General features: G+C 53.7%; 4 protein-coding genes across 4 annotated transcripts; all 4 read right to left on the bottom strand.

The window, feature by feature from the left end:
- Nucleotides 1-2271: 2271 nt before the first annotated feature.
- Nucleotides 2272-2463, bottom strand: CMQ_4498 (uncharacterized protein; the record flags this gene model as incomplete). Its single annotated transcript, XM_014312654.1, has 1 exon — nucleotides 2272-2463. One exon carries the CDS (start codon nucleotides 2461-2463, stop codon nucleotides 2272-2274), a length of 192 nt encoding a protein of 63 aa, XP_014168129.1.
- Nucleotides 2464-2800: 337 nt separating this feature from the next.
- Nucleotides 2801-4191, bottom strand: CMQ_4659 (uncharacterized protein; the record flags this gene model as incomplete). Its single annotated transcript, XM_014312815.1, has 4 exons — nucleotides 2801-3303; nucleotides 3371-3568; nucleotides 3639-3899; nucleotides 4059-4191. 4 exons carry the CDS (start codon nucleotides 4189-4191, stop codon nucleotides 2801-2803), a joined length of 1095 nt encoding a protein of 364 aa, XP_014168290.1.
- Nucleotides 4192-4944: 753 nt separating this feature from the next.
- CMQ_4564 (uncharacterized protein) lies at nucleotides 4945-6596 on the bottom strand (the record flags this gene model as incomplete). Its single annotated transcript, XM_014312720.1, has 3 exons — nucleotides 4945-5758; nucleotides 5894-6419; nucleotides 6509-6596. 3 exons carry the CDS (start codon nucleotides 6594-6596, stop codon nucleotides 4945-4947), a joined length of 1428 nt encoding a protein of 475 aa, XP_014168195.1.
- A 901-nt stretch (nucleotides 6597-7497) lies between these two features.
- On the bottom strand, nucleotides 7498-9344 carry CMQ_4850 (metallopeptidase; the record flags this gene model as incomplete). Its single annotated transcript, XM_014313006.1, has 4 exons — nucleotides 7498-7690; nucleotides 7757-7939; nucleotides 8469-8487; nucleotides 8888-9344. 4 exons carry the CDS (start codon nucleotides 9342-9344, stop codon nucleotides 7498-7500), a joined length of 852 nt encoding a protein of 283 aa, XP_014168481.1.
- Between the last annotated feature and the right edge of the window lie 4547 nt (nucleotides 9345-13891).

Here is a 13891-nt window from a genome sequence, read left to right as displayed (position 1 = left end):
TCCACAGATCGAACATTCGCATGACAGTGGATAACGAGGATGAAAATGGCCCTCGTTATGGCGGATCCAGTCTTCTGTAGCAGTGACAGGGAACACGCTGTGGCACAAGCCAATCACTCCGAGTATGCAAGGGAGGCCGTCGCGTGTTACTTGCTGAAAATATGGCTGCCCATCCGGCTGGTGTATGTCATGAATCGGTGTGTGCTCCATAAAGGGGCTCGATGAGTCGGTAAAGGTAGGGCTGACGCTCCCGCCTGGGAATGGTTCATAAGGCTCTGGCGGCAATTCTCCCGGCGGGGACAGGCCGATATGACTTTCTTCAGACTGTTCAGCAAAATCCCCTGAATTCGTGGAGGCCATCGTCTCCTCAAGATGATCTGTATCGAAACCGTTTTCCTGGTAATCAATCGGATAGCTGTCTTCCGGAAAGCTTCGAGGGATTTTCAAGTTAACGGTTGCATTGTTCGGATGGATGAGAAAACGAGATATCAGTGACTTACACTTCCCCGTTCAGTTGCTCTGGCACGGAGTTACTCTCCATGACCACTGTGCTATCAAGTGGTAGTGCCGGGTGGTGAGGCATACCCGTTACATCACTAGCCATGCTCTGATCATCATAGCAATAGGCTTGCTCGTCACACTCATAATTATGAACATGGTCTTGCCCGCCATACCCGCCATGATCGGGATAGTCTTGCCCATCATACGGATCCTCATCATTATTCATGCTGGGCTGGGCGTTCTTCAACCCGACAAGGTACCTTCAGTGTAACAACAGCACAGTGAAGAAGAGGCGGCTAGAATTGGAGACAGAAGAAAGTTTGAAGGAAATCGGATCGGCTGGAATACAGAGCACGGAAGGTATGTTATGAAGGGCACTTCGGAGGAACAGGCGAGAATGGTGGTGCTCTGCCCAATCAGTGTCTGGTGTCAATGCGGCTACGCCGACGGGACACAGCGTGCACACTTAACAAGATACAGGGGCTATAGCAATCGGAGTGAATGGGACGGCACGGAAGACGAGTTCTTTACCACGCAAATGCGCGAAGTGATACCGTCAACCAAAGAACACAGCAAGAGACGCCAAGTGGAGATGACTTCGATGAAAAGGAGGAAAGAGATGGTGAGATAAAGCAGAGTGAGGCGCAACACACACGACAGACATGAACGGCTTCGAAGAGACGGATACTGGGTTATTTCAAGTCTGTGCGCGCCAACAGAAGCAATGAGCCGCAAAGCGAGCGGCAGGTCATCCATTGTCCGTCGACAAGAGCACTGCTCCAACCAGCTATGGGCTGGCCGTCTCCATGCATACGGACATCCCCCCCCAATCGCACCAGCAAACACTTACTGCAAAAGGAAACGGAGGGAGGGGAGAGAATTCTTGAGCCGACGAAGCATCGCATCGAGGCGCCCTTTGGGGCTTTGCGTTTGCTGACCGCTCTTATGCGTGAAATTACTACCGTTGGCGGCCGGCCACTCCGAACTGAAGGCACCAAAAGACGCGGCCTGTTTCGGGCCGCCTCCATGTTAGGTGTGGGTGTGTGTTGGCCATCGGATGCTCCCTTGCACGATTGGGCAGTCTCTCATTGTGCAGGGCTGGAAGAGAGTTTTTGGCTGGCGCGATATTTGCTGCTTTCTTCCTCCTCCTATGGACGAGTCTGCAGAGAGAGTCGATATCAGCGCCGGCATTTCCTAAAAGAGACAAGGACCACGTCTTGGCAGGTTCAGCAAATCGAGCAGTCGCTGGATATCTCGCGAAATGGACCATGAGAGGGAGCGAGGTTTGGTTCGCTGAAACCAAGACCAACGGAAACCCCCGAGAAGATGCCGACCGTACAAGAGATCAACGGGCAGGGTACTTCGGCCGCTCAATGCAGCGGCTGCCTTTCATGTCCGCACGCCGGATGCGCAACATTATGAGATATTGGACTGTCCTAGACGCCAGACAGCGGGATCCGTGACGGCCATAACCGCAGCCGCTGGCTCTACTTTCCCGGATTTGACATCTCATCCCTCGAATTCATCGAAAAAACATCGGTGCTCGACCGATGTTCAGAAAGGCCAGACAAGGAACGCTGTGTACTTACCTGTATCCCCACTCACACCTCTCAAAGTGTGGTACGGCATAGTAGGGCACAAGGAAGAGAGGGGTGCCGGTCATGCGGGTTTTCTCGTGCTGATATCACGTCGCTGAAGACATGACGGGATGGGACAAGCAGCTGTCGTTTGCTTCCATTGATTGGATTTTGAGCTGAGGCTCTATGTGGATCACTGCCCAATCAGGGTATTGTCCTTCTTCCCCTCCTCCGCGTTAGCCGAGCCAGATTTGGGCAGCGACTCCTTGTCCCAGGCGTTTGTGTTGCGTCGCTGCGCATACGTTGGTGTGAGCAATGTGTCGTATGCACAGGTTTGGTACGAGCCGCAGGCAGCATGGCGGTGTGTCTCGAAGATCGGCAACATAGCCTTGTCGTTGTGCTGGTGGCGTCTTGCTTGTTCTGGCTTAGAGGCCACACTCGTTTTCGTGGCACCCGATAAGGCGGCAGAACCGTAGAGGGACAGGACGGGGCCGTCTCTACTTTCGTTTCTGCGGCTGGACTTGTGTGCCGAAGATGAGTGACCCCTCCTTATGCTTCTGAAATCTCCATTGATCTAAGCGGGAAATGCAGTACGTGGATTATGACATGATATGTCAACAGGTCATTTGATCGGCCGAGACGACCGATGTTCGTGGCAACTACAGCTAGTTTGGAGATACGACCTGGGCAGGAGAATGGGTGGGGGCCAGCATTGCTCCGGCTTATTCTTTTCCTTGTTGAGACTCTTCATCCTTCCGGGCGCAGGTGACACGAGCCTTGCAGATGACGTTGCGATATTGCAGCTGGCCGCCCGTCTCGTCGCCGTGTTTGATGATGCCAGGAAAGGCCAGGAAGGCGACTTCACGCCGAGCCAGGCCGTCGTCATCGTCCTCCTCGCAGCCTAGATCCTCCATCGTGGACGGGTCGAAGAGCAGCTGCTGGTGTGGCGTCGGGTTGGGCATGAAGATGCGAAAGACGGCCCGCTGGGCGACGAGGAGGCGCGACAGATCGACGGCACCGGCGACGAGCAAGCGCAAGGCCTGATTGCGATCGTCCGTGGACGTGGTTGTCGTTGTGGTCGTGGCCCTATCCAGGACACTGCTGATGCGCCCCACCACATCGTCGATCAGGCGATCCGTCTCTGGCGGCAGCTGCTTGGCGGCATCTCTACTGACAATGGCCAGGGTGAGGGCACGCCACTGGTTGATGGGTCCGGCCGAGCCGGCTAAATGGTCAGAGGAGAGGAGAGGACGAGGAGAGCAAGGGGGACCCGAGACCAGATGGAGACGCACCATACGACAGCAGAGCCGCCTCGATCTGGGACAGCTGGGCAGCCAGCTCGGACGACAGGCCGACGTAGTAAGCTGCAAAGACGTGGTCGACCAGCAGTCGTGCGACGGCAGACTGCAGCAGGTGCAGCTTGGCCGAGTGGCGCAAAAGCTCGTGCATGGGGACGAGCTGAGTGAGCTCATAGCAGTCGTCTGGATGTGCTGGAAAAAATTAGAGAGAGGAAAGAGGAAAAAGGGGAAAGACGACAGGATGCACCAGCAAAACACCCACCTAGCTTCGCACGCCGAAAGTGCACAATAACCCAGTTTTGCAGCCCGTTGGCCAGACGGGCCATGCCGCCGGCAAGCACCTCGTCGCTGGTGGTCACGCCCTCGGCTCGCGTCGCCGTGCTGACTCGCTCCTTGAGCCCACGCACCTGCAGCCGCAGTGTCCGGAGCTCCTCGTCACGTGCTGCTATCGTCTCCCATTCGGCACGGAAGTCGGTGCGGTCGGCCAGCTCGCGCTCGAGCTGGGCTATGCGCTCGTCCTTGTCTGATGAAGATGTGTCTGGTGTTGATGTTGTTGGTGCTGGTATAGGCGTGATTATTTGTGTTGGTGTTGATGATGTTGACGGTGTTGGTGTTGCTGGCATTGCTGGCATTGCTGCCGGTATCGTCACTGCTGCGGCGACCACTCTGCCGGCAGATACACGACCGGCTACTGCCGCCGACGACGACGTGGTTTGCAGGACGTGCGACGAGGAGACGCCCGTCGCCGGCGTGGTCCTGCATCTGATCCCGGCCGGGGCCGTCGACGGCGCATCACTGTCGGCCAGGTTGAGCATGGCGGAGGGATTGTCGGTCCCCTGGGCCAAGAATGGCGGCGCCCTTGTCCGTCAAGCTCGTCCGCTCGTCCAGCTGCCCGGAGACAGGACGGCCAACAAGAGGAGGCACAAGGGCGCTTCCGGCCTGCCGTGAAAAGGATAGTCGCAGAGAGCAGAGTCAGACAGGCCCACTGCTCGTCCAGTGCATCAGTTGCAGCGTTCTCGTGACTAAAGACGGGAGAGCTGGGACGAGACCGTCTCTCGACGCTGGGTAGGAAAGAGGGGCAGAGGCCATAGGGCTGAGCGCTGACGGAGTTAGGCGGGGCTTCAGGCGGGTTCCTCCAGTATGCTAGACAGGAGCTACGCGAGGAGACTTGGACGGAAGAAGAGACGGATATAATGAAGAGGAAAAGACAGCAAAAAGAACAGAAAGAAAAACGACGAAAGGACAAAAAACGTACAGCAGCGGGTATTCGCTGGTCGTCACCGACCCAACTACTAATCCGCCGATTACTGGTTTAACTAGGGGAGAGCGGACGGGATCCCGTGCTTTCCAATATCTATGGCCGTACGTGGAAGAATGGGTGTTCAGCAGGTTTAAGAGTGGAGGGTAGTAGCTTCTGTAGCTGCAACTGCTGTAAATGACTGCTGTAAGCCCTGTAACGCGACCTCTGTCTGACTGTCTTTGCTGTATTGCGCTTATATGTGCCGCATATGTCGTCTGCCTCACAACATGCAACATCTCGTTCTTCCGTCCTACTCCGATCTCTCATCCTACACCTTCACCTCGGCCTCCACCGGATATGCTGCCTCCACCACCTCTCCGTCGTCGTCCACGGCCAACGTCTGCGCCCCCATCCGACACAGCGCCACCGTCTCGACGGGCACCTGCTCCATCCACACGCAGTCTTCGTATCTCTCCACGATGTCACGTGCGTCCAACAGGATTCTTCCGCGTCCACGGCCTCCTCCACGCCCACCCCGTCCTCCTCCGCCCCGTCCCCGGCCCCCTCTGCGGATGTATACCGTGTTGACCAGCGTCGCGTGCAGCAGCAGCGGCCGGCCGTCGTCGACGAGCAGATCGGCAAACGCTGCCCGCACGCGCTCGCACAGCCGCAGCAGCGCCCCGCCCGCCACCACGCCCGATGCCTCGTCCACCGGCGCCGCATACAGCACGGCTGCCCGCGACGGCGGCTGCATCGCGTAGAGTCCACGCAGGGCCACGCGGACGTCTGCCGCGCCCTCGTCCTTGTTCAGCTCCTTCAGCTGCTGCAGCCGCTCGAGAGCCTGCTGCAGCCGCCCGTCTCCGCCGAGGCTCAGCACCCCCAGCGTCAGATGCAGTGTGCCCACTGGCCGCAGTGCTCCGGCCGGCAGCCGTCCTCGACGGGTGGTCCCGCCACCCCGGTTGCTCGGCCCCGTCGGCCCCCCTTCTGTCATGGCCACCGTCGTCGCCGCCATGTCGGCATGGAAAGCCGCCAGGCTGGCGGCCAGCTGCGGCCGGCCGGCGGCCGTCCCCAGCGGGATGCACAGAAAGTGCGTGAGGGCCGGGCGTGACGCCTGTGGTGGTGGCATGGCGTCGTCCGTTCGGCTGTCTGGTGGAGGGTACACGCGAGGGAGACGGCTCGCTTGGTGTGAAACGCGCAGGTCTGAAGCCTTGTGGCGAATGCCGTAAAAATACGCATCGCACAGTGCTGATTGTGTCACACACACTGTATATTTTCACGCCCCCTTGTAGTCGTAGCGAAGGCGACCGAGCTCCTGCTCGGGGTCAACGCCGGCCATGGTGGCCTTGCCGGCGAGAACGACACTGTAGACGAGTGCCGGAAGGCTGGCCAGGAGCTGGCGGGAGAGGGAGCTGGATCCGGCGGCCGAGGGCCGTGGCAGAAGCAGCGACAGCAGGAGCATGGCGCACAAACCGGCGTTGAGCAGGGGGAGGTGTCGATCGAGCGGCGATGCTGGCGACGACGACGACGGTGACCGAGCAGCACCGCTCCAGGCGTCCAGAGCGGCGATGCCAGTCGTCGCGGCGGGCTGGCGGTGCAGCAGATAGGCGGTGGCGGCCAGCGATGTGAGGCCGAGCAGCGGAAGCATCGTGGCGGAAGAGGAGCGAGTCGATGATATCGATGGAGAGACGCAGGCAATCAGGAAGGGCACCATGGCCAAGACGGGGACGGCCACCAGCAGCTGGCGGAACTGCTCGTTGCGCCGCTGGTTCTGCTGGGCCAGCGCCTGGATGAGGTCATCCTGTTCTGACACGGTCAGCCGTTTGGTGTTTGAAGGCGCGATGTGTACGGAATGGAGCTGAGTTCATGCTGTGTTTGTGCCGTCCATCACTCACCCTGTTCATCCAGCACTTCCGGCCCGTCGGACAGATCGTCCTCGTCGTCTGCGTAGCGAAACGTGTGGCGGAGACGTGTGGCGGCCATGATGTATTAGAGCGTAAGCTTGGCTTCAAGTGCACCTTTGCAATTGAGAGCAGAGAAATGTGAGGTCGTGGAACTTGCAGTAAACCAGCACAGTGGATTGTGCATAAAGGCGGTCCCGATAGCGATACCATCGAACGGATAAGCTTACCTCCATAAATCAATATATGCAGGTGGGATCCCTACTCCGTACGCAGGTTCTATCATTTACACTATAATACCCCGGTAACGCTGGGGATGGGCGGGAACTGGAAATCAATACGGCAACTCTGCTTTGAACTCGTAATCGAAAAATGAAACTCGTATGAGGTACTGAGTGATGAGAGAAGTGCACCCCCCAAGACCCCCATTCTGGCCGCACAGGATGAACATGTCAAGACCCCTCGCGGGATGCTAACGCGTCACATGACCAACCCACTTTTCTTGACCAATAAAATGTGGAACAATTCATGCCTTCTGTCACCACTTACACACCCTATGTATATAAAACCGCTCTCTTCTTCCCTCTCCTCAAGAGAGGGACACGCACGCATGCACGCAATTGGTCAATCAACAAGACATATATGCAGAGCACTTGTGAGCAAAAAGGTACGCCCAAGACCTCGCTGGGCGGGCTCGTCTTGTCATCTCTTTCGGGATCCTAAGATGAGCCCGCATGGCTTTCTTTCTTTCCCTTCGGACCAGCCACGCACTGCCCTACCTTGTGACGAAGGGAGGTGCCTTAAGGCGCCTCTCTACGTGTACAGACACGTGTGTTAGTAGGTTTGTGCGTGTGTTGTTAGTTCGAGCAGAGGCCTCACCCTACCTCCGCTCACAGTACTCCGTACCAACCATGACAAGACACACGCGCTCACTGTGCACCCAAAGCTCGATTCCAGAAAACCAAGCACTTGCCTTGAAGCTGCTATGGTGACCTTAACCATGCGAGGTAAGGCCCCGTGCTAGGCCTGTGGCCCAAGAAGTCCGTCAGGGTTTTCATTTCCGGCTGGCTACCACCTTTGACGATCACCATATCTCGGTATCGCCGTCCCGCGTCTTTGCTTGTTGAGTCATGCTTGAACCCGACGTCAAACAGGTCCAGCGCAAACACCCTTCCCCTGAAACACACAAGCACCAGTCATTGATGTCCCATGTCAATGTCATCAGGTAAACAGAAGACTTACAGAATGTAGCTGCAGTATTCAGCGTCGTAGCCGTTGAGCACGTTTCGAAATACGGATTCACCGTGGCCCCATTCCCAACCCTCGTCTAACGCCTCCCCGCCGTGAATCTGGTATATGTCGGCACGGGTTCGATTGAAGAGTTCCGTCAGATTCATCGCCTCAAGCTCTTCGTGCGTCTCGGGGCTGTAGCACCAGGTGGTCGTGCGTCGAGAAGAAGATGTCCTTAAGCTGGTCGCGCATATTCTTTGCCTGGTTTGCCGAGGCGAGGCGCTCGGCCTGATCTTTGTCCAACTGCGGTGCTGGTCGCGATTTCTGGCTCCCAGGATTGCAGGAAGGCAGCCAGACGGCCTCCATTTCTGGTCCAATGTATGAATAGTACCATGAAACGTCACGGATGTGCTGCATTTGCCATGAAAACCGCTCCAACATCATGCTTGGTGTTTCGACAAAATCCCTCTTCACACGATGCAGTCCCGCATATTGGCTATACGATAAAAGCCCATGGAACAAGTGGCCTAGTTCATGAAACAGTTTACGCACTTCGTCTATACGTAGGAGCGTTGGCTTCTGCTGACTTGGCTGGATGTAGTTCATCACCAACACAGACGAGGGATAGAAACGACTACCATTTGGTGTGTCATAGCCCTGCCATGATAATTATATTAGCGTACATGAATAAAGAGGAATGGGAAGAATACATGGGGCATTGTACCTGCGGTAGCGGATAATGCCTAACGTGAGTTCAATTATTGGCGCGTGTAATCAAATCAAAATAGGCATAACCGAGAAATTTTGTGCTCTGTTCATCATCGACGTTCCAGGCCGAGAACAACAGGATCGTGTCGTGCCATACCAAATGCTGCGGCATGTTGGGGGATCTGGTGTCGATTGACACTAGCCGGGCCCCAAATAGGTGCTCGAATAACTGTAGAAGTCGTTGCAGTGTGTTGTTCTGCTCAAAGTACTCCGACAAGGCAGCCTTAGCGGGATTTTCCTTCTCGCTCGCTTGACTTGCAAGGTACGACTGGTCCCAAAAAAACACCTGCATGCGCGCAATCTCATCCTCTGCTACCGTACCCTAGGCCCTTGCTCTTTCTTGCTTCAGCTTTAGCAACTCTAAGGCCTTCTCACTTGCCAAACGGTGCAATACATCCGAGATCTCGGACAGCAACTGACGCACAGCTTCGGGCGTCTGCATCATGTTACCTGCCGCCTTTAAAGCAGCATGGTGGCGGAAGCCGAGCATGCGAGCCGTCTCATCGCGTAGCAGCACTACTTCACGAAACAGTGGAACGTTCACAAGCATCCGGTTAACCACGGCATAGTACACTTTCTTCCTCGTCGCTTCGCACGTTGCACTGGCTGTCACTGGGCTGCTAAAAGCAACCTTGGTTGGGAGCCAAAGTTTGCCAATGTTGTCGCTGCCATTGTTGCCAATATCACTATCCACAACAGGTCCTTTGTCTGTAAGCCTGTCTAAAACACGTCGGAGGACGCCTTCAAGCTCGTCCCAAGAGAGCCACAAGCCACTGGCGTCGGCCGACATGTTGCGGGTGCACTCGCGTACAAGGTCGTTGAGCTGCTTCATTTTAGCGGTAAAGATATCCCGCTGGCTAGAAGAGATGATGCTACAACCGTTAAGACGAAACAGCAGATGTAGCTTAGAGACATAGTGGGCGGCGACCGGATGAAGCACCTGTCTTCTCTTCCAGCCGGTGATCGGTTAAGCACAGCATCAACTAGCACTGAGACATCCTGTCTCGAGAAGAAGTCACCCTCAGCGTCGTTCAGAGCGCTGATTGCCGTATTAGAAGCGTCGCGTAAAGTTGCGCAAGGCGATGTGGTAGCATAGAACCGGAGTACTCTTTGTGTTTCGGAGCAGGCATTCTCGTCTTGGATGATAGGCATAATAGTATTTTTAAACGTGGCGTCTGCCGGAGTCTTAACGCTGGCTAGGATGCTATTTCAGGCAGCCGTGGTGCCGTCAATAAGTACCCGGGCGTCATCCTGGAGGGATTGGACAGTGGCGTTGAAGAGAACTGGTTGTTTGATCTTAAAGGCAGCGAGAGCGCTCTCCATCTTGTAAGCTAGAACTGCTCGGAATTTTGGAAACAGCGAAGACAGCAGACATTATAGATGCTAGAATAGCTTTAAATATACAATGTTGCTTCTTTAGCGTGCTTTGCATATATTGCTAGCGCTTGCAAGAGTGCTTGTGTTCTGTTGCAGCTTCTAGATAAGCTTTTCCTAGTGTAAAATACGAGTACGGAGTACGCATAAATGGACCTACTTGAATAGGACATCGGCTACCTATTCGCAAAGTACAGAATCCGGCTACGTATGTTGTATACAGACATGAAAGTAGAAGCCCCTTTCCTTATCAGCGCTTCCCCCTTCTGGCTAGTGTTCCCTACAAGAACTGTTCAGGTTTGCCCTTTGTCCAAATCAGGCTGGACTGCCATGCTACCATTGTAGCGGTCCCATGTCCACGTTTGTATGCGACCAAAGTTGCGACATGTATACGGAGCGTCTGACAGGACATAGTTGCGGCTATGATCACCAAGTCCCGGGTAAAACTTCGTGCCTAGGACGGTTAGGTCACCCGCGCACATTATATACTATCGGATCTGTTCGATACCGTGTCCTTGGTGCGAGGCGTTAGTTTTGGTGGAAAGGGCGTAGAAAAAGAGAGAAGAGAGGAGAATATTACCGTCATGGGTTGCCTGGTGCTCAGGACTTCTGTGGCGTGGCGGATAGTATTCTGGGTGAATTTTTGGCGAATCAAATTTAGGCAGTGGAGGGTGTAGAAGACATCGAGGCTGTGGAAGATGTGCTGTTAACTCGCGGCATGGGATTTATAGAAAACGCTGGCTCTTCATATACCCGGCAACATAGTCGCCTCGATCCGCTGACCAGTAGCTCTTGTAGTCGCTGCCCCAAGCGGCTTTAGCCTCGCCCTCTGTGACTAGAAAATACCGTCCTGTATATGATTCAAAATTGTGAGATTATAAAGAGACAAGCAAAGATTTAACATGATTCACCTTCGATCAATCTCTCCCAAGCATGATCCATTTCCGGGCTAGGTTTTTCAACATAAAGATTTGGATCCTTGTTGGGGATTTAAGATCCTCCACTATCTGTGAAGGCAGGGCTGCCGGTGAATATTGTCGTCTAAATGCTCACAGCTTCGTGTTCCGAGACTGTATATCGATCCGGGATGGTTAGAAAGGGTGGCGTACACTTGTGTATAAGAGAAGGAACCCACAAAAGTCAGTTTTCCAGCCATGCTAGAAGCTGTTGGCCGCAAGGTCGGCCTGGGAATATAGATTTACGGCCAAAAACAAGGCCAGAAGTCCGGTGAATACCCACGATACGATCGCAATTAAAGCCCACCACCGGCTTTGCAAATGCAACCGGGTATGTGGAGATCCTTCTTGGCCGTCCAAGAGACCGTCCTTCCCTTCATCGAGTCCGTTTTCTGTCAGATCCTGGGGCCCCAAGACTTGATTCTTTGGCCTTTGTACCAGCAAAGACATGGGAGCTGGGTTGTAAGAACCGATGAGATGTGCTTCGACTCTGCGAATATGAAACTAGACAGGGAACAATATGAGAAGTTTCATGGTCAAGGAGGGCGAACGCTGAAAGAGCGAAGGTACTCCCCATCATCTCGCCCGCACCGTTGGCAGCGGAGGGCAGCCCCGAGCCGGTTTATCTCCGATGTTTTTCTTCTGTCTCCGTAAGACAGGCACCCGGTTAAGACACATAGACAGTGATACAGCTAGAATTGAGAAAGCTGTTGGATGCAATATTACGTATATAGCTTCCTCTTCAGGGTGATTTTAATCGGCTCAAAACCCACTTGGCAGGAGACGATCCCGAAATCATGACTTGTAATACTCCGTACTCTGTAAGATACCTCTACGACGTAAGTCATGGCTCCGCTTTGACGATCACATTGCTGCATCTTTTCGCGCACTCCTTCCCCGTTACGGACCCGAGCAGTCTCACATGTCAAGCTTGCTCGCTCTCGGTACGAAATGCCGACAATCGCGACATACGACGTACTCCGTAGGAACGGTTTTTTGTTCTGTCAGCTGCACGCATTCTTCGTCCGGAATGATGCAATGCTGGCCTGAAGGGGTTTAATTGTCACATTCTCATTCGCTTCCACATCCACAAGACGAAGATTTTCGCGTTTTTCAGGATCGGGCTATTTTACTACTGAATGTGGTGGTGTCTGAAGCAGTGTATTCTGTCTCTTCATTACCCCAAATAAAAGAAAACCGAATCCACAGCTTTTACAGACGAGATGGCTTCCAAACCGCAACGACATGACTATCTATCTATCCGGGAACCATTCTGCATCTTGCTCTTCTCAGGAATACTCCTTGTCTGCTCTGTTGTTTTTTACGCTGCTACAGTCCTGAGTTCGCCATCCACATCTAGCAGCATCGACATACTATTCCCCACTAGCAAGCATACATCTAAAAGAAGAGCGCGCTGGAGGTGAAGAGAAATTTGGACGCCAAAAAGTCACTCGTTGCAGTCTTAGCCAAGGACGCTATCGAATACCGGCGACAAAATCAAATCCAAGTGTCCGTTCCACAGTCCGTTTTCAGAGGGCCTCCAGAAGCGCAGCGAGAACGCTTGTGGGATTCTTTGGTTCCTTGTAAGATATAAACTTCAACTTCTCACTGTGTCATGCCACCGACCAAAAGAAAATCGGCTGACAGCAGTATATGAAGTTGGTGTAGTCGAGTTGGATGAGCTGCCTCCATCCACAAAAGATAGTTGGCAGCAGCAGCTGCGGCACAAGACCAATAAAAGCTACGGGAAGCCTGTTGCAATTCCAGGTTTCTCTCTACAGATGAACTGCCTGGTAAACAAGTCGGAAGAGAATCTTCCGTTTGTGACGCCAGCTTATTTTTTTATTTTTTTTTTTGCAGAAGATGCCTCATCGTTGCGATTATTTGAATGGTACGAACCAGACGTTGTACCGGCCGCCGACAAGAGCGCAGGCGGACAGCTGTATTGAGCTGCTGCGCGAGGAACTGTTATGTTCGTTTGAGTCGACGCCGTATCTGCTCGCCAACACCGCCGTCAATCCCCGGGGCGTCGCACCCGTCGTCAGAACGGCACACGTCTGCCGTAAGTATGAGAATATGCTGGCTTGGGCGCAGCGAAATTTTGTCTGTGACGACCAAAAGCCAAGAGATTGGACTGAGCTAGACCTGTAGACAACAACAAGGTACATCTTATGAGCAAAAAAAAAGCGAATTGAACCCATTTTTGTTTGACCATCTACACCGTCTACATATGGAATGCTGATATGCTCTGCCGACCAAGCAACAATTTGCTCCAAGTCACGACAGCGGCGCGTTGTGCCCATGTATCTTACTTCGTATCTTTGGGTGACGAATTATGTGTGCCCAGTGAGCATGAATGTATTGTTATGGTTAGGTACTTCTAAGATATGCAGACGTGCGTCAAAACACATACTAAATAGCCCCCTGCGCCACACAGTACATGTATTCTTTCATCACACTGCATAATCGCGCACGCCCCTCCCATTTAGGTCTGGTTTATTCGACATTGGGACTTTCTCGTTGTTTTTGTACACTGTCCCACATTTTCGCTAGCGTGGGGGGCCTGTAAGCAAATCGTAGGGGGGCTATAAGCAGTCCCTATAATAGATGATATAATAGATACGCTTTGCTTTATACGTGGTAATGCCGTTACCCTAGCTATAGTTGCTTTCACTGCTACTATATATAGGTCTATATAGTAGTACCTTAATTTTATACTTAAATTCGTAAATAAGTCGAGGGATTTTGAGGAGAGAGGCAGCAGAACAGGGCCGTCCTTTGCCCTCTCGTGAAGAACTGAAAGAGTTAGGCGACGACAGCCTATATTTTCGCTACGTAGCATAACTGACAGTGAACTGTCCATCGCCAACAAACTTAAGTCGTACGTTTTTCCTCCGCTCTACGTATAACATTATACACCACCTAGCAGCACCACCGAGCCTGTGACCACCGAGCCTGTGACCACCGAGCCTGTGACCACCGAGCCTGTGTAAAGGCGCACCCTAGAGTTGACATAAGATCTTTAAAGAATTTGCAGCTTATAGTTTAC

The sequence above is a fragment of the Grosmannia clavigera genome (assembly GCF_000143105.1).
Source record: "Grosmannia clavigera kw1407 unplaced genomic scaffold GCSC_97, whole genome shotgun sequence".
Lineage (NCBI taxonomy): Eukaryota > Fungi > Ascomycota > Sordariomycetes > Ophiostomatales > Ophiostomataceae > Leptographium > Leptographium clavigerum.
This window is presented reverse-complemented; position numbering and strand designations above follow the sequence as displayed.